This window comes from Sapajus apella, unplaced genomic scaffold (assembly GCF_009761245.1).
Source record: "Sapajus apella isolate SASKATOON/1434 unplaced genomic scaffold, GSC_monkey_1.0 scaffold40, whole genome shotgun sequence".
In the NCBI taxonomy this organism is placed as follows: Eukaryota; Metazoa; Chordata; class Mammalia; order Primates; family Cebidae; genus Sapajus; species Sapajus apella.
The window spans coordinates 7,396,409-7,421,902 of NW_022436980.1; the positions used below are offsets into that span (position 1 = coordinate 7,396,409).

Consider the following 25,494-nt stretch of genomic DNA (forward strand, 5'->3'; position numbering starts at 1 on the left):
CAGAAACGGCTCGCTAAGCTCTTTAAGGCCCCCGTGCTCCCCTCCACCCCAGCACTTGTGTAAATCCCACAGACGCAGCTGAATGACTTTACGTCCTCCAACTGTGAGACAGGCACTGTGGAAAGAATTAGCAACACGTACCCTTGGAACTGATATTTGTAAAAACAAGTTTGATCTGGATTTTCGGTACTGTTGCAGAGAACAAAACTAACCACAGTGAGTTTGTAGCACAAGACAGACGTGATCAGAAAACAGCGAAGGCTCCAGCAGCACGGTCCACCCTTTCCTCCAGCGCCCTCTCCCCATTTCCACTCACATTTTCCCAAACAAGCTACCAAACAGGTTATGCCTCTTAAGTGTCACTTCAGCCACAGGGCGACTTGAATGGATTGCACTGTTCACATTTCCTCCCTTGGTCTTTTGTGAATTAGAAACCATAGTGTGTTAAGATAAAGAAATTAGGTCAAAGCAGCCATAAACAGGTTCAAATCTTTATTTTTATTTTTTAAGAGATGGGGGTCTCACTCTAGTCCGAGCTGGAGTGCAGGGGCACAGTCATAGTTCACTGCAGCCTCAATCTCCTGGGCTCAAGTGATCCTCCAGCCTCAGCCTCCCAAAGTGTTGGGATTACAGGCGTGAGCCATTGTGCCCTGCCAAATTTTTTTTACATGTTGCATTAACACCACCATTTAATTGGTGGCCTTCATATGGTCTATGGAAGCCAACACTTCTTAAAGAATAAAGAATAATAGAAGACTAAGTACACATTTAGGGACTTTAAAAAAAATCACAAAATATTTTGTTGAAAGCATCTTCATGTTTTTAAAATCAGGAAAAGCTTGCTGTTCAAACTTCTAAAATGGGTTTTTGAACACAGTGCAAACAGTTTAGAGAAAGAATAATAATTTAAAAAAATGCCGGATCCATTTTTTCTAACGAGTGGTCAGGAAAGCAGAGGCGAGAGGTGACTTTAATTTCACAAGCAAATATACACCCATGTGCACATTTATACATCCGTTTTCTGATTACATCATACTACAGGCAACAAGGGGGCCTGGCCAATACTGGACTTCTCAGACACAGAGCTGCCAGACAGCGCGTGTGGAACCTGGATACTGAGTTTTCCAACACCTTACTGGGGAGAGAATGAGAGTCAGGTGCAGCTGAGAGACAATACTAAATGAGCGGTGCTTTTTGCAAGAAGAGGGGAAGAGGACAATATCTTCATCCTGAGAGCTGGTTCTGAGAACTTCAGGGAGGAAGTCCAGAGCCCTGATCTACATACAATGACAGATGACGGACTTGCTGTGGAGGACTCCTGCAGTAGTGTTCCTGGTTAGAACACTGATTTCTTCCCCAAAGGTGATGTGGGCACAGAGCTGAGCTGAGTGAATGGCAGGGACGAGTAAGCACTGCTCACTCTGCTGAATTTGCTGTGGCAGCCCAAGCCCTTACCATGAGGCCTGTCTGCCTGCTGCTGCTGTTACCAGTCTCTTAGTATGGTTAGTCATTTCTCTTGTTCCTGCTGCTGTTAAAAGGGCTTTTCCTGTTTCCCCTGCCTTGAAGCTGGCCAGACATCTGTGAGTGACAGGCCCTTTCCAAGAAGGCAGAGCCAGTGTGATGAGATCCACACAGGTCAGTGAGATGAAGACACGAAGGAATATATAAGCACCCAGGCCTTGGTCCCAGTGACAGTTACTTGGTAAGAGCAATGTGTGACAAACCCCACTCCTGAACCCTTCTGATGGCATTGCAAACCTGGGGAAACATACAGTTTCTTCTGGGAGGTGACTAGCTGGTGCCACTAGAACATCTATCCCAGTAGGGCCTGGGGTCACCTCCCCATCATATTCTAAAGAATCACATACTCCTGCTGGAGCAGCAGGTGTTGCAGAGGTGTGAAGGGGGCCAAGTCAGTCTCTGGGCAGGAAATCCAAGCTGCTGGCCTTTCTGGGCAGGGCGACAACTGGAGGGAAGAGTGCAGCAGCATGCTGCCATTGCTGGCAAGTCTCCGTGAGGGTGGGAGGGACCCCAGGATGGCGAGTTGACTTGGATGCAGCATCTGTCCCTGTTGCACTCAGAGCTGCAGATGGAAGGGGCAAGTGTTTCTCAGCTCCTCATGTTTGCGTCTGTCCTCAACATGGCTTCCCTTCTGCCTCCCTTCTTGCAGGTGTAAATCTCCTGCAGCCCCTCTCCTTCCTGTGTGAACACAGAGTTGGCTCTACAGGGGGCAAGTGGAGCGTCTGGCAGTGGTTACTTTGCTGCAGTCACTGTGATTTTGGTGAAACAGCACCAAGATTGATCGCTCCCTCCTCTCCTGTTAATGTTGGAGGTTCAGAAGACAGGGATCTGGTCTCTCCGAACCACATCAAGGTCATCATCCAAAGTTAACAAAACCTGAAATGAGAGGGACGGAGGAATGAAAGGAATGGACAGTCAGTGTTACACTTAGTCCCTGTTTTCTCTCGGAGACGTCCACAGACTGGAAACTGTGAGTTCCCTCATGCCTTCTGCAGCTCTCTGCAATGCCTTGCTCTTAATAGGCACTTATCATAATTATACAATTCATTTGTCAATTAATTCAAATATTTGTGAAGCTATTCCAGTTGCTATGGAGATAGAGTTTGGAATGAGAGAGAAAATTCCTTATTCTCCATGCAGCTTACATTCTAAAGAGGGCTTTAGAGATGAAACAAATACATAAGTAAAATGTAGCACTTTAGATAGTAATAAGTGCTAAGGATAAAAGTTAAATAAGGGAGGAAATACAGGAAGCTTCAGGTGTGGGGAGGTAAAAAATTTTGATAGGGTAGCCTGGGAAGTCATTACTTAGAAGGGAACATTTAGGTCAAGACTTAAAGGGCATGAAGTCCTGTTGGAGAGAGTATTGCTATATAGAAATGCACCCTCCTCTATTTCTAGTTCCCTCGACCACTGTCCCCGCGTGGAACCTTTAGTTCCGCTTTTGTTGTCTCTGTCTCTCTCAAGAAAGTGATGATCACAAGTAAAAGCCATAAGGAATGTTCATACGGATTGGTTAAGCTTCCCAAAGTGGCCACTAGGGGGTAGCCCTGCTCCACTCTTGAAGTTACACGGCAGGCCTGAGCCTGCTTAGCGTGGAGCTGGGGAGTCAAGTAGGGTTGTCAATTGAACCTGCCTGCAGGCACACGGACTTCTAATTGGGAAACTTTGAAGTTAGGATTAAAGGATGAAACTGTAATCCAGGGTTGATATAAATACGCATGGTTTCTGAGAAAGGTCTGGGGCAAAAAAATATACAAACTACAGGAGAGATTTGGGACAGACTGGTCAGAAGGCAGCAGAGGCATGGCTGCTATCCCAGGCCACTTAAGGAATCTGTAACATATTTGTGAAATATTCAGGGAGACTGGAGGAGGAGGAGGAGGAGGAGGAGGAATGTGAGTATGGCATGAGAAGGAATAACCCAATGTTATCAGAATTGCTAAAAGTCATTCCTGGGGAAATTCTGGGCACGTGGGTCTAATAACCAATTCAGGACAAATGTGCTGTGCAAATGTGCTGTGCAACTTTTGTCCTTCTGTGTCTAAAGATACGGAAGAGTAAAGAAAAACTGAAGATCTAACCAAAGGATACAAAATTTTAGAAAGAAATAAGATGGTCTGTACATTGAATTACAAGGAGGAATTGGAAAGAAAAATTAGAGAGGAATATAAAAAAAGGATATAAGGAAGAGCAGCAGAAGAAAATGAGAGTACAAGATGTAAACAGAGAAGGTAGTCACAAAAAGATAGATACGAACTCACCAAGAATGAGAAAAACAGAGCAGTAGCAGAGAGGAAGTGCCAGATGTCATGGTCGTCGAAGAAATCCAGCAGAATACACTCGCGATTCTTCTCCCGGGATTCAGCCGGGGTTCCCTGGAGGAAAGTGAGGCAGGGCATGGGCAAGATTCCCACAGTTCAACTGTTCAGAGCTGAGCATCTGAAAGCTACAAAAACGCAACTAGTTGTCTAGTTCAAAAAGTTAGCTTCCAAGAAAACATACATCCACACAAAAACCTGTACACAAAGACCTCAAAAGCACAGGCATCCCAAACAAAAATAGAGAAATGAAATTACATCAAGCTACGAAGCTTCTGCACAGCAAAGGAAATGACCAACAAAGTGAAGAGACAACCCACAGAATGGGAGAAAATATTTACAAACTATCCGTCTGACAAAAAATTAATAACCAGGATAGATAAGGAGCTCAAACAACTCTAAGGGAAAAAATCTAATTTAAAAATGGGCAAAAGATATGAATAGACATTTCTCAAAAGAAGTCATACAAATGACAAACAGGCATATGAAAAGGTTAATTGATCATCAGAGAAATGCAAATCAAAAGTACAATGAGATATCACCTCACCCCATTAAAAAGGCTTGTATCAAAAAGACAGGCAGTAACGGATGCTGGCGAGGATGTGGAGGAAAGAACCTCACCCACTGTGGTGGGAATGTAAATTAGTACAGCCACTGTGGGGAACAGTTTGGAAGTTCCTCAAAAAACTAAAAATTGAGCTACGGCCAGGTGCGGTGGTTCGGCCTGTAATCCCAGCATTTTGGGAGGCCAAGGTGGGTGGATCGCCTAAGGTCAGGAGTTTGAGACCAGCCTGGCCAACATGGTGAAACCCTGTCCCTACTAAAAATACAAAAAACATTAGCTGGGCATGGTGGCAGGCGCATGTAATCCCAACTACTCAGGAGGCTGAGGCAGGAGAATCACTTGAACCTGGGAGGTGTTGCAGTGAGCCGAGATCATGCCATTGCCCTCCAGCCTGGGTGACAGAGTGGGACTCCGCCTCAAGAAAAAAAAAAAAGGAAAGAAAAGAAAAAGAAATAGAACTACCATATGATCCAGCAATTCTACTACTTGATATATATCCAGAAGAAAGAAATCAGTCAAAGAGATATCTGCACTCCCATGTTCATTACATAGCATTGTTCACAATAGGCAAAATATGGAATCAATCTAAATGGCCATCAACAGAAGTATGGACAAAGACAATATGATACACATATCTACATAGACAATGTACATATACATACATACACACACAATAAAAAAGAATAAAATCCTGCCATTTGCAGCAACACATATGGAACGTGGGGCCATTATATTAAGTGAACTAGGTGAAGTGCAGAAAGACAAACATTGCATGTTCTCACTCATATGAGGGAGCTAGAAAAGCAGATCTCATGAAGACAAAGAACAGCTCGGTAGTTACCAGGTCCGGGAAGGGTAGTGGGGAGAGGGAGATGAGGGGAAAAACAAAAGAATATACATGTATTTATTACATGTGCTGCCGAAGCGAGCACAAGAATATGCATGTATTTATGATCACTGAACTGCACACTACAATGGTAACAATGGTAAATTTTATATGTATATTTTACCTCAAGAAAAAAAACTTGTACACAAATATTCACAGCAGCATCATTCATTCATAAAGACATAAAAATAGAAACAATCCAAATGTCCATCAACTGATGAGCAGGTGGGTAAAATGCAGCATATCAGTACAGTGGATTATTATTCAGCAACGACTAGACAGGAAGTACTATGTATGTTACAACGTGCTTGAACCTAGCACACATAAGGGAAAGAAGCCAGACATGAAGGCCACACATGATGTGATTCCATTATATGAAATATCTGGAATAAGCAAATACACAGAGACAAAAGGTAGATTTAGCAGTTGCTTAGGGCTAAGGAGTCAGGGAGAAGTGAGGAGTGACTGCTAATGCTATCAGGTTTCTTTCCAGAGTGACAGAAGTGTTCCAAAATCTATTGTGGTGACGGTTGTGGTGGAATGCTAAGACTTCTTCCTGTTCTGTGCCTCAGATATACCACTAATTTCCTAGGCCTGGGCTCTGCTGTCTATGGACTGGACGTAATGACACTCCCGCTTGGGTATTTGTTGATGGATGGAGATGATGAGAAAGTTGCCAAGATGAACTCAAAGCTTTCGACCACGTTAAGCATCCACTGGGACCAGCATCCAGTGCTTACAGATTTATGAAGTGCCATCCTGAGAATGATAACCACATGCGGTTATTGTGCATTTATGTGTGGCTATTAAAAACCATCCCTTGTAGAGAAAACTTTCATTTTAGACACTGTGAAAACACGTTAAGAGAGAGGTAGAAAGGCCAAAACGGCAAATTGGAGAGAGGAGTTCTTCTTGGAATAGCAAACTAGCCTCTTACCTCCCAGCTGCTGAGATTCTGGAAGAAAAAGTACAGGGCGGCAGCCCACATCACAGCGGTGGCCACGATGCAGACAAGCGGCACTGGGAGGACCTTCTCGGAGCTGCGGAGCTGTCGGGAGAGACCAGATGCGGCCTCGCGGGATCCCGCCTGCGCCAGCCGGAGGGCCGAGGCAGCCGCTTCCGGCGCCCGCTCTTACCTTCATGATGATGTAAAAGGCCAGGTACAGCAACAGGTTACAGATGAAGATGCCCAGCATGTAGGAAGCAAAGTCCCTGGGGCGGTATATCAATCCGAAAAGGGCGCTGCGGGCGTGGGAGAAATGTGGGCAGCCGTTAAGGTGGGTTTGTAACACTATTGGCCTTTCCAATGCCCCAGCCCCTTGAAGGGGAAGGGGCAGGTTCTTTTTTTTTAAAACAAAAACTTTTATTTTTAGTTAACTTCACTTTTTTTAAACTCTTACCTCGTGATGCAACAGATTTTTTAAAAAAAATACTTTAACATGTAAATTTTTTTTTTTTTTTAAAGAGTTGGGGTCTCACTCCCTCACTCAGGCTGGGGTGCAGTGGTGCAACCACGGCTCAGGCTCGCTGCAATCTCCACCTCCTGGACTCAAGTGATCCTTTCACTTCAGCCTGTCTGGTAGCCGGGACTACAGATACATACCACCACTTCCAGCTAACTTTTGACATTTTTTTTGTTTTGTTTTGTAAAGGCAGGGTCTTGGTATGTTGCCCAGCCTGGTGTTGGATTCATGGCCTCAAGCCATCCTGTTGCCTCAGCCTCCCAAAGCCCTGGGATTATGGCTGTAAGCCATAGTGTCTTGCCTATATAAATAACTTCCAATTTATTACACTTTCTTCCAAGCATCCATTTCTAACAACCATGTAAAGTTTCCATAATTGAATTAATGTAAACGCTCATCTTTCCTCTTTTGTTAACGTGTTTCCCCACATTCTTCAGTTTTTCACTATTATAAGAAACACTACAATGAATAAATGAATACTTTCAGACATTGCGCTTATCTTTTTTTCATTTAAGATTAGTTCCTTAGAATAGAAGCAAAATTATCTCCGTAATTGGCTTGACACACATTGCCAAATTTTTGCTAGCTGTCCATGGTTTTCAAATTAATGCTACAGTTAATTTTGGTTGGAGTTAGCTTTAATTTTGTTACAAATTTCTATTCAGTTATAACGTCCTTTATTACATAATTCTTCCTTATCTCCTTGTTTTGAAATGGTTTTTAATGAATACACATCCATATATATATTTTTTTTTAAATCGCCATCTCTCTATCTAGTTGGGTTTCTGTCCTCCGTTTGGATTCACTGACTCATATTTTTAATTTCTAATTTTAGATCAGTGCCTCACCCTTTTATTATTGTTTTATAATATTCTAGGTTATCTGATTAGGCTAGCCTGCACTGTTCCATTTGGTAGCCACAAATGGTTATTTAAGTTTACATTAATTAAAATTAAATAAAATTGAAAATCTGCTTTCTCAGTCATACTGGCCACATTTCAAGTTTGCAGTATCCATGTGCTAACAGTTACTGTATTAGACCTTATGTGTGTAACATTTACATCACTCCAGGAAGTTCTACGGAACAATGCTGGGCTAGTCACCTCTGCCCCTCCTTCCTTCCGTTCATCTCTTTTTCAAAGATCTTTGGAATTTTTGCCTAACTAGGCAAATAAATTTTAGAATAAAAGCTTATTAACTTAAATACTATTCTAACTCTAAATTTACATATTACCTTGAGAAAGAATATCTTTACAATAATCTTTCCACCCAGGACCTGAGGTCTCTCTTCATTTAGCTAAATTTTCCTTATGGCTCCCGATAAGGTATTAATTACATTTTCTCTCTCTCTCTCTCTCTCTCTCTCTCTCTTTCTCTCTCTTCTTTTGACGGAGTCTTGCTCTATTGCCCAGGCTGGAGTGCAGTGGTGCCATCTTGGCTTACTGCCATCTCTGCCTCCCAGGTTCAAGCGATTCTCTTGCGTCAGCCTCCTGAGTAGCTGGGACTACAGGCGCCCACCACCATGAGCGGCTAATTTTTTGTATTTTTAGTAGAGTCGGGGTTTCACCACGTTAGCCAGGATGGTCTCTATCTCCTGATGTTGTGATCCACACCTGCCTGGGCCTCCCAAAGTGCTAGATTACAGGCGTGAGCTACCATGCCCAGCAGTAATTACATTTTGTAAAGAAAGATTGTGTACATCTCTCAAAATTTATTCCTAAGTATTTAAAGTGTAAAGCTACTATTAATGGACTCTTTTTTTTTTTCCATTTTGAATTTCAACTGACTTTGTTTTTTTTTTTTTTTTTTTTTTGAGAGAGGGTCTCACTATGTTGCCAAGACTGACCTCAAACTCCTGGGCTCAAGCAATCCTCCTGCTTCAGCCTCCCAAAGTGTTTTGATTATAAGTGTGAGCCACTGCACCCCGCCTCAAATGACTTTGTTCTCTATAATAGAGAAAATTTTCTCCTCCAAGATTTTGAAATCTTTAGTATATGAAGCAGTTCTTGTATATCCTTCATTCAGATTCTCCAATTATTAGCATTTTGTTACATTTGCTTTATCATTTTTCTCTCTATATATATATATTCATATGTATGTACACACATCTCTATGCCTACATGTAAATACATGTGTATGTATGCACACACACCATTTTTCTTCTTCAGGACCATATGAAAGTAATTCTTTTTAAAATAACATTCATAGGAAATCATTCCACGTCTTTATGGAGCAACTGAGAAGGCGGTAGTGCACGATCAGATAATCATGGTGTATGTCTGCCATTGCACCGCCTTCATCTCTAGAGCCCCTGTTGTCCCACAGAACTGTCTATGAAGAGAGGTCATTTGCCTTGTCTTGTGAGCAAATCATGGGTTTGGTTTTGCTAATGTGAGAGACAGAGACAAGACAGGTGATTCTATGTCCCTGGGGTCATAGTCAAAGGCTGTTCATTATCAAGAAGTTGGTCCCTTTTCTCCTCCCAGTGCCCTCTCTTTCAGGGCCACCAGGACTATGCAGTCTGCTAGAAGCATGGTCAAGAAGAGACCACTGCCCAAGAATCCTCTCATCTTGACCTGCCCCAAGTAAAGGAGGAATCCTTAAAGAGTATGCATCTTATCCTGAGGCAATCCCTGGGGTGACATGAAAAACTTCTTCCAGAAGCACATGCCCCTGAAATAAGACTCAGATTCTCATGACTTGATTCTGGCTTCTTCTGAAGGCATGCCTCTTCATTCCTTAATGTTCACTGGGATTAGAAAATCTTTTTTTTTTTTTTTTTTTTAAATCAAAGGCCACTGACCCCGAGGAGCTCATCAGGTAGGACCCACAAATAAAAGTAGTTAAACTTACTTATTTTTTGAGTGATCAAAAAATATTTCACTCATTCAACTGTTTGAGAATAGGTTGCACAAAATAATTTTGGCTAGCAAAAATATACATCTGTTGTGCTGTTCTATTTTGAGCCATGTGAGGAACAAAGGCCATGGGGAAAAAGAAAGAAGAATGATGTAGGTAGAAAGAAAGAGATCTAGAGGGAAAGAAAGAAAAGAGGGACTACACACACACACACACACACACACACACACACACACACACACACACAGAGCAAGAAAAATTTCTACAAAAAAGAAGGCCTACTGGGTAGTCTTTATGGAAAGTTTTGCAAAATAGTTTAAAGCTATGTTGCATGTTTGCAATCGTTGGCATAATTATCTATCTATCCATCTATCTATCCATCTATCCATCCATCTGTCCATCTATCTATCTATCCATCTAGCTATCTATCACCTATCTATCCATCTAATCTATCTATCCATCTATCTATCCATCTATCCATCCATCCATCCATCTATCCATCTATCCATCTATCTCTATCCATCTATCCATCTCTCTATCTCTCTATCCATCTCTCTATCTCTCTATCCATCTATCTATCCATCTATCTATCCATCGTATCCACATAGATTTAACAGCTTTTGATGTTTACTTTTTTAAGCAAATGAACTCAATACATCAGTGTTTTAAGAGAGGCTACAATTGGTGCACAAGAATGTCCTACTGCCTTCTTTGCAGGAAATAAAACACCTGTTTTGAGTCTCTAGAACAAGCAGTCCTACCTTCTCCTTAATTTCAGATTTCTCTGTAAAAATCACAGTCAAGGAAAGCTAAACCACAGGGTTACCAACATTAATAAAGGCAAAAACATGTTTTCTTAAGACCACTTACAAGGACCAGTTAACCAGATTCCCCACAACCAGCAACACCATTCTATCCTAGAAAAGAGGAAAGAAAACATCAAATTAGAGGCTGCACACCCTACTTTTCTTTTATGCTACTGTAGTGGAAGCATCAACTATAGGAAAACAATTGCGTTGGTGAAAAAATTTTCCTATGGATCTAAGAGAGCCTTACCTATGATCTGACATTAATCGTGTACAAGGACTAAATGGCAAGGCTTCCAACTGCAAATAGACCTGACCTCATCCCTATGAAAGAAAATGTGGTCAGCAAAGCAGGACTCTATTTCTCCCCAATATTTAGTGGAGCTGGTGCATGGACCACTTCTTAGTGGGGAGGCTAGCGGTATGCACTGATTACTTCATAGTTAAGAGAACTCTGCCACTGGTACTGTGTAATCGAGGACTGTTTTTCTGGAGAGTACTACTTGGTAGCCGCTATTGCGACTTTCAGGCCTCAGCTGTAGGGAGTTAGTTTTGTACCCATTACTCTAGTTCTAAGGGGGTCCTGAAACTCTCAAACTTGTGTATCTACAGTATACACTCTTGTAGGGGAGAAGATAGGGAGAAAAGTTCCATTTTAAAGGACAATAGGCCAGACACAGTGGCTCATGCCTGCAATCCCAACACTTTGGGAGGCTAAGGCAGGTGGATCACCTGAGATCAGGAGTTCAAGATCAGCCTGACCAACATGATGAAACCCCCTCTCTGCTAAAAATACAAAAAATTATCCACATGTGGTGGCACACACCTGTAAGCCCAGCTTCTCAAGAGGCTGAAGCCTGAGGAGCATTTGAACCTGAGAGGTGGAGATTGCAGTGAGCCAAGATTGTGCCACTGCACTCCAGCCTGGGTGACAAAGCAAGACTCTGTCTCAATCAATCAATCAATAACAATTACTCGGACAGAAATTTATTCACAGTCTGTCCCTGTTATTTACATACTACTTAAAACTTTTAGGAGAGAGTTGGTAATAGTTTTATTTGCATAACCTCTCATCTATTTAAAACTAGCAATTCTTTATCTTTTAGGTGATCCATCCAATTTGGAGGAAATAACTTCATAGAAAAACATGAGTTCACCTATTAGAATGGCTAAAATCCCCAAACAGCGACAACACCAAATGCTGGCGAGGATGTGGCGCAACAGTAACACTCATTCATTGTTGATGGGAATGCCAAACAGCACAGCCACTTTGGAAGACAGTGTTGCAGTTTCTTACAAAACTAAACATATGATTGCCATACAATCCAGCAGTAGCTCCCTTTGGTATTTACCAAAAGGAGTTGAAAATTTATGTCCACACAGAAACCTACACATGAATGTTATAGCAGCTTATTCATAATTACCCAAACTTCCAGCTTACCCCTGCTGCCTGGGGGGATTATTAGTGGTGTGCGCTTTCACTTCCACCAGGGTACCTCTTTGGATGGTTTTTTGTAGGGGTACTCTGCTCGATCCTCCCCATAGCTATGATCACTGTTCATTTTTTTTATTTTATTTTGTTTAAATTTCATTATTTTTACCAGCCCTCTAACAGGCCCCAGTGTGTGTTAGTCCCCAGCATGTGTCTGTAATGATCACTAACAGTTGGATAGATATATTTTCTTCTTTATTATATACTGGCAAATAGTTTGTTTATATAAATGGGACCATGTTAGCTTGACTTTTATGAAAAAGTAAGTACCATGCTCCTTCCCCCACTAACTGGGCCTCAGCCACCCTCAGCCATCTGGCTCTCTTGATTTTCAGAGCCCTGAGTGACTGCCCCAAGCCTGTCCCTCCCACTATTCCCCTACTTTCTGGGAGAGGGCCAAAGAACACAGGAACATGCACGTACCATATACAGAGGTCGGCTACACTGCTGGATACAGTCTGTGTAGAACACCATGGCAGCCCGCCGGAAAATTCCCATATCTGCTGATAACACAAATGCATGGTAGGAAGGCTTAGTCAGAGAAAATGCAAATACTCTGAAGTAGCCCAAGCTTTTGGGCCAGAATGATGTCATCCTCACTTCATTAAAATGCATTAGAATGCTTTGCACCTAATAGGTCGTCAATAAGTATTTGCTTAGAAAAAATGATATTGTCATGGAGGGATGCCATATCCATGCATCACACAGCAGAAAGGCAAGGTAGATGGACACAAGCAGCTAGCACTTGCAAATAACATGGTGGCTGGCCGACCCTTGTTCCGTCTCCTTCAGCTAATCTTCCCTTTGTTTACGGTTTACCCTGGTGGTGTTTTCTTTATCACAGAGATGTTGTGGGTGTCCTTTATAGTAGAGATGTGAGGGCACCCACAACATCTCTCTAGAGGATGGGAAATCCTAGCTTGTAAAGGTTCAGAGGATGCTCTCTCTAGAGGATGGGAAATCTTAACTTATAAAGGTTTGGATCTGTATTTCTCAAGCAGTTATAATTTAGTAACAATTGAACTAAAGGATCCTAGGCTCTACTGAGCATGTTCAGAAAGTCTATCTGAACTGAAACGATCATCAAGGGAAAGTGAGTTAAGATGGGGAGAAAAAGACAGGAAAGCTTTTTAAAACACAGTTTAAAAGGATGATATGAAATGCAGTGAATGTGTGTGTTATAATGTTACACGAACAGTCAGGGTCAAAGGTGGGCTGTGTTTCTATGAGCTGTCCATGCCACAGACATTGAATGCCTGTCTGGGTCTGCCCAAAGCAAACATTTTCGAGAGTGTGGATCTCAGCTCTGTTGTGAATCCTACTCCTCCTCAAGGTTACCCCCACGTCAATTTAACCATGAGGGAGAAACCTGTCTCTGTGGCATTTCAGAAGAGGCGTGGAACAGGCTAGGGTGGGTGCAGCCACCCCTCTCTCTGGCTTCCCTCTCCCCACGGAGCTGGCCCGGCCTGCAAGAGGGTGTTCAGGGAGCAGGGCTGGCAGGACAGCCATGTGGGTCATTTTGATTTAAAAACAAAACAAAACAAAACAAAACCAATCTAGACCCCTGGAAAGGGTGGCTGAACATTACCTGTGTCAGACACATCTGAATCAGGAAGAAGCAGAGAGGGAAGGAGAAAAACAAAGAGAGATGTGTAAGAAAGTAACCAAACATGTAATCTACTGGTCATTTTGTTTTTTTCTCAAGATGGACAACTTTAATTTTGCTTTCTGATTGTAAAGGTGATGTTTACTTGTCAAAAAGAACACAGGATCTTTCTGCTTGTCTCAAACATTCAGAAGTTTTCAACTCATCGAAAAGCAAATTAAGGGTTTTCTCTCTCCCTGTCTACTTTGGTGCATCGCTTGCAATTTATCATCCAGCCTCTGTCATGAGAAATTCCTGAGGTCCTTTTCTAGAGCTCTGAGATGGGCGACACAGTAGGGATTTGGGGAAGCAGCTCTACGGTTTATGAGAGCTAATGATGAAATGTTCTTCCTCATTGCTGCCGCCTTTCCTGTGTCCATGTTTATTTTCTTGTGTAGCCTGAAGGGCCACAGAAAAAGGACATGTGATTAGAAAGCAGAGGCAGCTTATGACATGGGTAGAAAGGTTGGAGTCAGCTGAACCGTGTCCGGGAATCCAACTTCCTGCCTCTGGACTAAATTTAGACACAATCATTGTCACGACAAAACAGAAAGTTTTCTTTTGACTCTGGTACATCTGTAACCACTTCTTTTAAAAGATAAGATAATTTAGCATTGCAAAGATAAGATAATTTAGCATAAGGCAAAGGTGGTATAAATATATTAAAGCTCCCCTGTGTATTAGTGGTCACTACCATTGCATATATCTGCACTCAAGTTTATTTTTCTCCAACTCTGGAAGAAATCAGAACAACGATGCTCCCAATTATTTTCCTTTTGAAAGTTTAGTTTCTGTGACTGCACTTACCTTCTGTCTGGTGGAGGAGCATGACCAGTGTGCCCTGCCAAATGTTCTACACAACTGGCTCAAGTCATGGGGGATTTGGAGGTGCACTGGCTGTGTGTGCCAAAGGTCACTCTACTGACCACGGCAAAAGAACTAACGTTGAAAATGAACAGTTGTCCTATTTGGTCTTCTAGTTGTAAAGCCATTCATTTATGTAGAATTGCTCTTAGACCTGGGCAAGAGGGTCCCATGTTTTAGAGGCCTCGTTCCCTCATGAGTGGGGAGTCTGCAGGGCCGAGGGACTCCTCTTTTCCTTCTAGAAATTCTGAACTCTGGGGCCTCACAAGTGTCAACCTGCCCAGAAGGCTCCAAGCCTGCTCTAGGGCCTGCATAGCCCCTTCCCTTCCCTTGTCTATCTTCCTGAGGGTAGATGGCACCACTAGGGCACACCTCTAGGGGCAGGGAATGGCCAAGTGGTGGCTATTTTTGGGGATGTGGATGAACATTGGATGTCGGGCAAGGGTGCCGCATACACACCTGTGAGACTCCTTAAGACATAACCAGAGGCAGGAAAAAGTGTTCTTCGAGGAACCAAGAATTCTAAATTTGAACCTGGGCCTTCTAGGTTGCAATGAAGGTATTTTTTTCCTTCCTTCTCTCCCTCCCTCCCTCCCTTCCTCCTTCTTTCCCTCCCTCCCTCCCTCCCTCCCTCCCTCCCTCCCTTCCTTCCTTCCATCCTTCCTTCCTTCCTTCCTTCCTTCCTTCCTTCCTTCCTTCCTTCCTTCCTTCCTTCCTTTCCTTCCCTCCCTCCCTCTCTCCTTTCATGTGTTTAATAGCTTTATAATCTGCTTTATAACTTTGATGTTCTTATGCATATGCTATGCAATACTATGCAGGCTTTTATTTGCACTCTTGCTCTGGGCTTTGTTAATATCAGAGGTTTTGCCTATGTTTACATATAATAATTTGCCTTGAAATAGACAAAAGGATATATAAGTCTGACTTCCTGGTCTTAAAATGATTTTTAAAAATTTAAATGCTCTAAAACCACTTGAATCTGTTCCGATATATGATAACTGACCAATGGCAGATCGCAAGCTGATTTCTGTAAAACATTCAATGCTCTCCGATAAGTTGGAGGGGGCTCAGCAGATGTCCTGCCTCCAAGATTGGCAAATTGGTCTCAAAGTTCTAGCCCTAGAATTTGAAAATATATAATTAATTCTTGACAGCCATTTAGCATGGTTAGAGAAATACTCCCGTCAAATGGTGCGAACTGAAAAACGTTCCTCTAGGTGGAAGTACTGGCATGATACCATTCAGCAAATACGAGTGACAGTCTGGCAGACTGTAAAGTGTTTGACACCAGGGGCTGGCAGTACACCTCATCTCTGAGGTGTGGCAAACCTTAGTTTCTCAGCTGAAAATAGAACTAGTGGTAATAACTTACTGCTATCTTGTAAGGGAGAGGACGCTCTTGGAGAGAATATATGCTATTAAACATGGCATAGAATTCAGAGCATGTGTTCACGGTGACCAGTGACACTTTCAGCATAAGTAAAGGCAATGTCTGCTTTTTCATTAAGGTTGATTCGTGTGTTTAGTATAGAATTAACAGGTAACTCACCTATCTTGAAACGACCCATGTAATAGATCTGGGTGCTGAGGGCTAGTGAGGCCAGAACGTGGATTGCAGAGAAGATGACCCAGAACCACACGTCATTTTTTCCAAACACCTAGGAGTAAAGATGGAAGTTACCTTCATCTGGGGTTTTCCCTTCAAAACTCACCAAAATCATTCTCTCTCCCGTATGCGTAAGGAGTCAAAAACAGCTGTGTGCACATTCTATTTTTCTCCCATTCTAGAAACTCCCACGGACCTTACTGCCCAGTGAATGGGGGAAAGAAAAGTGGCTACTGGGCCAAATAAAAATGGAAAAGGGGAGAAATAGGAGAGGCAGCTGAATACCAATGGAGAAGGGCAACAGGTCTAAAGTGGGGGTGCACGCGCTTCCAACAACCAAAACAGCCAACACGTGTCATCCACGCATATTTAGAAGCTGGTTTCTGTTTTTTCAAGTCAGTCTCTCCAGTCAGCTTATATACCCCATTCCACTTTCACATGACTCAGGTCCAGCTTTATATTAAAATTATCCTGTGGTCATTCTACAGGTGCCTAATACATTGCTTAAAATAACCAACTAAATAACTAAGTAAAAGTGTGCCATGAGTGGGCCAATGATGAAAGTGTGTCATCAACTGAGGATCTGGGTTAATCCAAACCTGTTCAGCTAATTGTTGCTTATTTATTGGACCTAGGGGGACACTTTTTGACAGCCAGGTGGAAGAAGGTGGGGGACGCACCACTCCAAGGACGGTGAGCATGATGACCAGAGCGAAGGAGGCGTAGGCGGAGTAGGCGCTGGCATTGATGTCGGGGTGGCGGGTCTGATAGAGCTTCAGCATGCATAGGCCGGCAATCATGTACATGAAGGAGGTGTCTGAGGACCCAAAGGAGGAGCCAGACGATCAGGATTCAGTAGGTGACAGACAGATGATAGTTTCTAGATTTTCCTTCAGCCTCTGAGTACCCCCTCACTTCAATCCATGGACTATTTGCTACCCTCAGACTGTGCGGAGACCTCTAACATGTCAGCCTCCTGGCACATTCTCTAGGCAGACCCCACGTACTCCACTTTTAAACCCCTCCAAGGCTGCCCTTTGGGTCACAGAGGAAAAACATCTAATAAATAAATAACTCCTCTTTCACAGAAGAAGAGTGTCTGATATGATAAACAACTATCCCCACTTGCAGGGGTAACGTGTTTTAGACACCGCCGTTCAACAACAATAACAAAAGATTTCCTAATGGTGACAGTGCAGGCAGTGTGACAATAAAATGAGTCCCAGATGGGTGTGGGAGGTTGTTCTCAGCACCCTGAAATATAACCACATTAATTACTGCACATTTATAGCTTTTTGGCCTAGTGATGGAAAATAGCTAGAAATAAAATGTAGCTTGCTGTATTTGAATTGTGGAAATGCATATAATTGTAACAATGCAATATCCCCATATTACTCAAAAACTTAGCGAAAACTTTAAATGTCTGAAAATAACAAATGTTAGTAATTATCTGGTGTATAGGAAGTCTCACACAGCTATTGGGAGTGGGAATTAATGCTCTGGAGAGAAATTTGTCAGTTTTTGGTAAAAGAGAAGCTGCACAAACCAAGTAACTAACAAATTGTACTTCTAGGTATCCTAAGGAACCTCTCTTACATACATATGAAGAGGCATATATAAGGATGCTCATTGCATCATTGTCCATAATGGCAAAATATGGCAACATTTAAATGCTGTTCAATAGAGGAATTGATAAATGTGATTTTTTTTATTATGCAATATGACAACCCTTAAAATGAATGAACTACATGTTTTTGATATAATATTGATAAATCTTGAAACTATATTCTTGAAAGAAAAAAGGCTGCAGAACACAGTAAGATAAACTACTATTAATTTGCTACAAATATAGAAAAATTATAAAAGCAAACCAGAAAAGTAAATGTCAAATTAATCATGGTTGTTGCCTTTATGGGAGGAAGGAGGAGATTAAGTTTGAAAGTGTATCAAAACAGGACCTCAACTTTATCATAGTGTTTTATTCCTTAAAAAGTAGATCTATTGGGAGGCCAGGACAGGCAGATCACCTAAGGTCAGGAGTTCGAGACCAGCCTGGCCAACATGGCGAAACCTCGTCTCTACTAAAAATACAAAAAATTAGCTGGGCATGGTGGTGTGCACCTGTAATCCCAGCTACCCAGGAGGCTGAGGCAGAAGAATCGCTGGAACCTGGGAGGAAGAGAATGCAGTGAGCCAAGATTGCACCACTGCACTCCAGTAAGACTCCATCTCAAAAAAAAAAAAAAAAAAATAGAGCTAAGGCATATATTTTAAAATGTTGACGTCTGTTCATTCTGAGTGGTGAATGATATTATATTCTCGTAGTTTCCTCTATTAAAAGTGTTTTTGTGGTGCTCAGAGTTAACAGCCAGAAGCCAGAGCACAAACATTAAATGACCATTTAAAAAAACCCTCATCCTTGAGCATGGAGGACATTGTTACTTGCCAGACAGCATCAGCTTTTCCCTTCCTCCTTCTTAACAGCATCTCAATACTTACTCAACGTTTACCCGCTTTCAATTCAGAAATGCACACCATCCTAGCCCCTTTGCTTCAGGAAAGCTAATCCCACCTTTGGCTCCAGGGATGGGGCTGATTGATTGGTCTAAAGATAGTCCCACCTTTTCTGCTGATTGGCGAAGCAACCTGGGCCTGAGCTAACCAGCACTTAGAGAATGATTCAAGAATGGGCTCATGGGGCCAGGCGCGGTGGCTCACGCCTGTAATCCCAACTCTTTGGGAGGCATAGGTGGGCAGATCACCTGAGGTTAGGAATTCGAGACCAGCCTAGCCAACATGGTGAAACTCGTTCTCTATCAAAAAATTAAATATTAGCTGGGCTTGGTGGTGCGTGCCTGTAGTCCCAGCTACTGGGGAGCCTGAGGGGAAAGGATCACTTGAACCCCTGAGGTGGAGATTACAGTGAGCGCAGATTATGCAACTGCACTCCAGCCTGGGCAACAGAGCCAGATTCTGTCTCAAAAAAAAAAAAAAAAAAATGGGCTTATGACTATTTAAGCTATTAAGTTGTGAAGGGATGGTATCTGTGGCTTTCTCAAAAAGCAGCTTCTTGCTCTTAATTGAAGGCTCCTGGAAGCCAGCTTGCTGCCTCCTCTGGAATTGTTGGCAGGAGCTATGAAGCCCAGGCCTGCTATAGCTACTTTTGCCACCATCAGGGAAGATAGCCCTGAGGATAAAACCAACATACAGGCTGGGTACAAAGAGATCACAGAGAAATGAGGTCAGAGCCACCAGATAAATCAACCACAAACCCTTTCTACATCTGGACGTCCTATTATTCAATCCAAGCTAAACTGGGTTTTCCATAACTTTCATCGCAAAGCTGTCTAACTGCTCAATTAGGCCACACTCTGTGTGAAGGTCCTCTCTGATCACGTCAACTCACATAAAATGCCATTTGATCTTGCAGGCATGACTTTGACATTTTTGGGGAGGGTTCCAGGATAAAACTCATGATTCAAATCTGTATTGTAGATACAAGTTCTAATTACCGAATTGGAAGTTGGAATAATTAGGGCAGACATGGTAGCAGGCACTGAGCACCCCTTCCATCATCAACGCGATGCCCATAGCGTAGAAAAGACCAAAGTGTTTGGGAATCCCATACTCCTGAAAAAGGAGAAAAGGTGGTCAATAGATACTAATTAGAGCCATATCCACCACCTCTTCTGGCCTCATGTAGTTTATTACACGTAACAAATCATCACACCATCAAGCCAGACGTCCCTTCCCTTTGCAGATCCTGTTTGGATCCATTAACCCTTCCTAGAATGCACTCACTGTCTCCTCACCATAGCAAAGATGTCCTTGGCTTCCAGGGCTTTCCGATGGAGGATGTCCCGGCGCAAGACTATCAGCAGGAAGAGGAAGCCCAGAAGCACATGGCCCAGATTGCTGAGAATGTTGTTGAAGGCACTACAGGGATGAGTGAGAGACCATGAGAGAGTCAAGGCCGTCAAAGGGACCCAGAGGATGCATGATGCATGAAGGAATGAGTGAACTCAGCATCAGTGTTTTCCATCAACCTTTCCATAAGGTTTCAGGATCAGAAAAGTATTAGAAATCCTCTTAACCTAATTCCTTCATTTTATGATGCTTACATAGCCAGTGACAACAGGTGTCTGTTTTCTCTCAAGCGTGCCTGCTTGGCTTCCTAACGCCCTCCCATCCTCTCTTGTCCTGATGGCATTTGTATAGTATATTGTATAGTATGAGTCCTGGGAAAGACAGCTGCTTCAAAGATGGGCAAATGTTTCAGCTACACTGTGAGACTGAGTTCTCACAGGCAGACCTATGTATGTGTTGATATTCAGCTCTCTAACTGTGAATTTCAGATAAGTGTCAACCAATCATAGCCAGCAACTTTATTTGAGGAAATGGCTGGGTCAGCTCTGGAGCAAGAAGCCAGACTTTTAACTCCCAGGCAATGCTTTTCCCATGTCACCAAGTTCTGGTGGCTAGAGCACGGCCTGGGAGGATTGAGTCCTGACACTACTTAGCAGCTGAGGGACCTTCAGCAAGTCCTCACCTGTCTTCATCTAAAAATAGAGGTCATAGTAATGTCTATCTCATGAGGTTGTTTAGCAGATCGAATGAGACAATAGGCTGCCAGCTCATGCCTGTGAACAAATGTCACCACAGCTAGAGACCTGACATTTAAAAAAATGTCACTGCCCTCATCTCAGCAGGCTGTATGCTTAGGAATGTTTCCTGAGAACCACATGCAGAAATGAGAGGCGCATACCTGGTCTCAACTTCTTGGTTTAGTTCCTCTTTACCCTTGAATGGGGTCATTTTCCATGGTTGTTTTTAGTATTTTAAAAAACCAAAATCACAACATTAGAAGGGCATCTCTAAATGCCTCATGGGCCACCAGAGGACTGGGTTTACCTCAGGACGCCCAAGGGGTGAGCACAGAGGAAGTTGTAGTAACAGATGTCCTGGTTGCCAGTGACATTTACCACCTGTAAAATCAAGAGCGAGAAGAGGAAATGTGGTTTTCCTGGGTCCTCTGAGCCCCAGCCGGAGATCGCAAAGGGTGGACGGGGCTCACGGAGATGCACTGTCACTAGTTTACAATGTAACCAGGGCTCCTCTGCACAGATGGGCCATGAGCTACCTCCTTACACAGCACAGGCACTTTTTTTCAAAAAAGCTTCCGACTTGCTTTGAATGGGAATATTCTGTGTACCCCATTACGCATCTCCAAGGTGGATTCACCCAAATGCGTTTCCTTTGTTATCATGATGAAAGGACTACGAAGGGAGGCTAGCACTGGGACCTGCCTTTCAGGACTGTCACACTATTTTCTAGATGAATGCAGAGGGGATATAGAGCTGTCCCATCTCCTGGGTAAAACTGGTAAACATGAGCTAGGTAGAGACAAGGCGATGTGTGTTCAGCTTTCCCTGTTCGTAAGCATCTCTGTCAAGAAGGTTTTCAAACCACAGCCCAGGTGTGTCTTCTGACAGTCCCCCAAAGTATGCAGAGAATATTTAGATTATAAACAGTGGTGCTCAAACTTCATGAAGTCCCTGTCCTCATTACATAATAAGTGTGGCAATGGATTAAATATTATTAGACCCTTAACACACAAACATGGCCGTACATTGGAATCACTGGGGGTTTAAACACTACAGATGCCTGGCTCCTCTCTCAGAGCTCTGATCTAATAGGCATGGTTTACACTGGGATTTGTAAGAGCTTCCTAGGTGACCTTAATGCAAGGAAAGTCTGAGCGCCACTGCATTAGAAATAGCTTCAGCTCTGTGCTATTGTAAATGGACTTTCTACTGTGTAATAAATTCTAGAGAAGGCCACTGAAGTGACCTTGGCCTAGGGTTCTGTGGAGGAATGGGGATTCTTAAACTACTTTAATATTATTTTTGCTGTAAAAATTTTATATTTTCTTTTTACTGTAATCTTTTGTTAGTTTCGTGAAGCTTTTTTTTCTTTCTTTTTGTTTTTGAGACATGGTCTCACTCCATCTCAGGCTGGAACGCAGTGGCAGAATCTCAGCTCACTGCAACCTCTACCTCCCAGGCTCAAGCAATCCTCCCTCCTCAGCCTCCCGAGTAGCTGGAACTACAGGTGTGTGCCACCACACCCAGCTAATTTTTTTGTATTTTTGGTAGAGACAGGGTTTTGCCATGTTGCCCAGGCTGGTCTTGAGCTCCTGAGCTTAGGCAGTCCACCTGCCTATGCCTCTCAAAGTTCTGGGATTACAGGCGTGAGCCACCGTGTCCAGCTATGAAGCTGTTTTTAATTTTACAAAAAATATTTACCTTCAATGGGAAGGCACAGACTAGATTAGCCATCAGGTTCCTTTGCTTTGGTCTGGAACTTTATTTACTGTACTCAATATCCTATAATGATCAGAAAGCTCAGAGTGTTATGTAACAGATGCAGTTGATAGATATCATAACTGAATGAGCACAAGTTAATAATTTTAGACTGGTAGACAAAATAATACAAGAGATTGCAGCTCCCTTCGTGATAAAACAATTGGGAACTAGATGGAAATGTAAGTTAAAGATGAAGCAATGGGAGGCCAAGGCAGGTGGATAACCTGAGGTCACAAGTTCGAGACCACCCTAGCCAACATGGTAAAACCCTGTCTCTACTAAAAATACAAAAAAAATTAGCTGGGCATGGTGGCACATGCCTGTAATCCTAGCTACTCTGGAGGCTGAGGCAGGAGAATTGCTTGAATCTGGGAGGTGGAGGTTGCAGTGAGCTGATATTGCACCATTGCACTCCAGCCTGGGTGAGAGAGGGAGACTCATCTTTTTTTTTTTTTTTTGATATGGAGTCTTGGTTTGTCGCCAGGTTGGAGTGCAGTGGCACAGTCTCTGCTCACTGCAACCTCCACCTCCCAGGTTCAAGTGATTCTTCCGCCTCAGCCTGCTGAGTAGCTGGGACTACAGGTGCGTGCCAAACACCTGGCTAATTTTTGTATTTTTAGTAGAGACGGGGCTTCACCATGTTGGCCAGGATGGTCTCGATCTCTTGACCTCGTGATCCATCCGCCTCGGCCTCCCAAAGCGCTGGGATTACAGGCGTGAGCCACCGCGCCCGGCCGAGAGTCCATCTTAAAAAAAAAAAAAAAAGGCCAGGTGAGGTGGTTCACGCCTGTAATCCCAGCACTTTGGGAGGCTGAAGCGGGTGGATCACGAGGTCAGACGTTCAACCAGCCTGGCCAACATGGTGAAACCCCTTCTTTACTAAAAATACAAAAATTAGCTGGGCATGGTGGCGCACGCCCGTAATCACAGCTACCCGGGAGGCTGAGGCAGGAGAACTGCTTGAACCAGGACCCGGGAGGCAGAGGTTACAGTGAGCCAAGATTGTGCCAGTGCACTCCAGGCTGGGCTACAGAGCAAGACTCCGCCTAAAAAAAAAAAAAAGATGAAGCAATGGTGAACTCCAATGGTAACCCCAACGGGGAATTCCTGAATGGATCCTAAGTTGTTCCTCTCTCTGTCAGTCACGGTGAAGACTCTCCCTGCAGAAAGAAAGCTGGGATTCCGGGGTTGGGGCAGCACTTACTGTCTGGTAGGTAATGACCAGCTGGGTCACAGGTAGCGCGTAAAACACAGCGATGGTGATGATGTTCCTATCAAGGCAGAAAAATCAAGAAATGGTTATTTTCAAATGAACAGTGGAGTCTTCAGTTAATATTTTTTAAAGAATGCTTCACCCAGTAAGTCCATAATTAACTTGCAAAAGTAACCAGAAGATATATGGTTCCCGTTTCTCTAGTTGTCCTCTCCCCTCTTGCACTGGGGCATTTGGTACACAGTATCTTTTCTAGAGGGGAATTAAATAAGTAAAGAAAAGCTTCCTTTGGATGCTTATAGTTAGGTTGCAGAGGCAAAAACTGAAAATACTAATTGAAATGTATTTTTTAAAACAGTTAATGATTGGTACCCAACAAATATTAGGGTTTCTTTTTTCTTTCTTTTCTTACAACCATTTGTAAAACGGTGTAAGTAAAACCTGCTTATGGTTTAACCAACTCATTTTTGAGAGCCTATCTCTTTAGGCTGTTGTTAGATTAAACATCAGTGTGCAAGTAATGAATGACAGATCACATGAAAGGGGTGTGGTGTTTCTTAGACAACCCAGTTCCAAACTGATGGTTCCACTATGAAATTCCATGTGGCCCCATTGTCCCTTATTTCCTTCTATGATCTGTATGCAAGTAAAAGGGCATCCTGCAAGAGAAAATAATGGGAGGAGCTGTCACAGAGTGCAATAGTCAGCTTGGGGGTTTCCGAGGGGAGGGAAGATTCCTTGCAAGGCAGCTCAGCCTCTTGGCTGGGAGAAAGGCTGCGTCCAGGTGGGTGGCCATCGCAGGTCTACTTATCATTAGCTGGTAGCATCATCCCCTACCCCTGTACCTCATTAAACACTAAAACCTGTGCCTAAGTGCTTGTGGCTCTTACAAAGAAAACTTTATGTTTACTAAAGGGAACCATGGTCATCTACTTACCAAAAATAAATTTTATATTTTTTGCTGACAATTCTCCGGTCCTTCCTGGACAAATCGGACAGGTAAAGGAACATCTGGAATGCCAAATAAAAAGAGAATGCAAAACTGTGCCAGCTCTTTATGTGTGAGACACGAAGGCAAACTTAACAAATATCTCAATTTAAAATTGTTAAAATTCTTCAAGGGATACAATTATTCCAATTTACTAAATTTGATAAAGTAAACCAAATTTACTTGATTAAAATTATTTAAGAATTCTCTTTTAATTTTGCTTTTCCCATGATACTTTAATAAAAATCCTAGTATTTTCCTTGGAATATTAAGGATTGGCTGATGTGGGCAACCACTGAGAGTCTTGAGTGCTTCTTATATGTCAAGAATTGGGACGGGTGCAGTGGCTCACGCTTGTTATCCCAGCACTTTGGGAGGCCAAGGTGGACAGATCACGAGGTCAGGAGATGGAGACCATCCTGGCCAACATGGTGAACCCCGTCTCTACTAAAAATACAAAAAATTAGCTGGGCGTGGTGATGCGCACCTGTAGTCCCAGCTACTTGGGAGGCTGAGGCAGGAGAATTGCTTGAACCCAGGAGGTGGAGGTTGCAGTGAGCCGAGATTGTGCCATTGCACTCCAGCCTGGCGACAAAACGAGACTCTGTCTCAAAAAAAAAAAAAAAAAGAATTGACTATACAGCTTTCAGCTCTGCCCACTGTATGATTCTTGAATTGTATAGGGCTGAAACTGTGCATTTCACCTTCATATCTTTTACTGGATATGACACAAAATAATAAATACATGCCAGAAAGAAATGAGCCTTCCTCCTGAAAGATGATATGCACAGAACCAGGGAGCTTTCCCCAGTGCACTCCTCAAATGAATCTTTTCTTCCATCTGGTTGGATCCTTCATCCTTTATTGTCCACAGTCAGCCACTTCAGACCTAGAGAGTGT

General features: G+C 43.0%; 1 protein-coding gene, 1 long non-coding RNA gene and 1 pseudogene across 7 annotated transcripts in view; 1 reads left to right on the forward strand and 2 right to left on the reverse strand.

Moving 5' to 3' along the window:
• Positions 1-476: 476 nt before the first annotated feature.
• On the reverse strand, positions 477-1,998 carry LOC116565458 (annotated as a pseudogene). The gene has a single exon (XR_004275450.1). The product of XR_004275450.1 is annotated as an uncharacterized LOC116565458 (transcript).
• SIDT1 (SID1 transmembrane family member 1) overlaps positions 477-25,494 on the reverse strand; it is an 87,051-nt gene continuing 62,033 nt past the window's right edge. For 2 of the 5 annotated variants that reach the window (XM_032299036.1, XM_032299040.1), the window contains exons 13-25: positions 24,544-24,617; positions 23,598-23,664; positions 20,940-21,013; positions 19,841-19,964; positions 19,541-19,658; positions 16,709-16,845; positions 15,972-16,080; positions 13,502-13,516; positions 12,337-12,413; positions 10,486-10,532; positions 6,430-6,535; positions 6,231-6,341; positions 3,147-3,899 (exon numbers count right to left, since the gene is read on the reverse strand). In XM_032299036.1, coding sequence (XP_032154927.1) covers positions 3,654-3,899; positions 6,231-6,341; positions 6,430-6,535; positions 10,486-10,532; positions 12,337-12,413; positions 13,502-13,516; positions 15,972-16,080; positions 16,709-16,845; positions 19,541-19,658; positions 19,841-19,964; positions 20,940-21,013; positions 23,598-23,664; positions 24,544-24,617 — 1,305 coding nt within the window. In that variant the 3' untranslated portion in view covers positions 3,147-3,653. Of the gene's footprint in view, positions 2,398-3,146; positions 3,900-6,230; positions 6,342-6,429; positions 6,536-10,485; positions 10,533-12,336; positions 12,414-13,501; positions 13,517-15,971; positions 16,081-16,708; positions 16,846-19,540; positions 19,659-19,840; positions 19,965-20,939; positions 21,014-23,597; positions 23,665-24,543; positions 24,618-25,494 lie in introns of those variants that run through there. The other 3 variants (XM_032299038.1, XM_032299039.1, XM_032299037.1) reach the window with 3 other exon arrangements.
• Positions 12,410-13,438, forward strand: LOC116565459. Its single transcript, XR_004275451.1, has 2 exons — positions 12,410-12,841; positions 12,890-13,438. It is a non-coding gene; the product is annotated as an uncharacterized LOC116565459 (long non-coding RNA).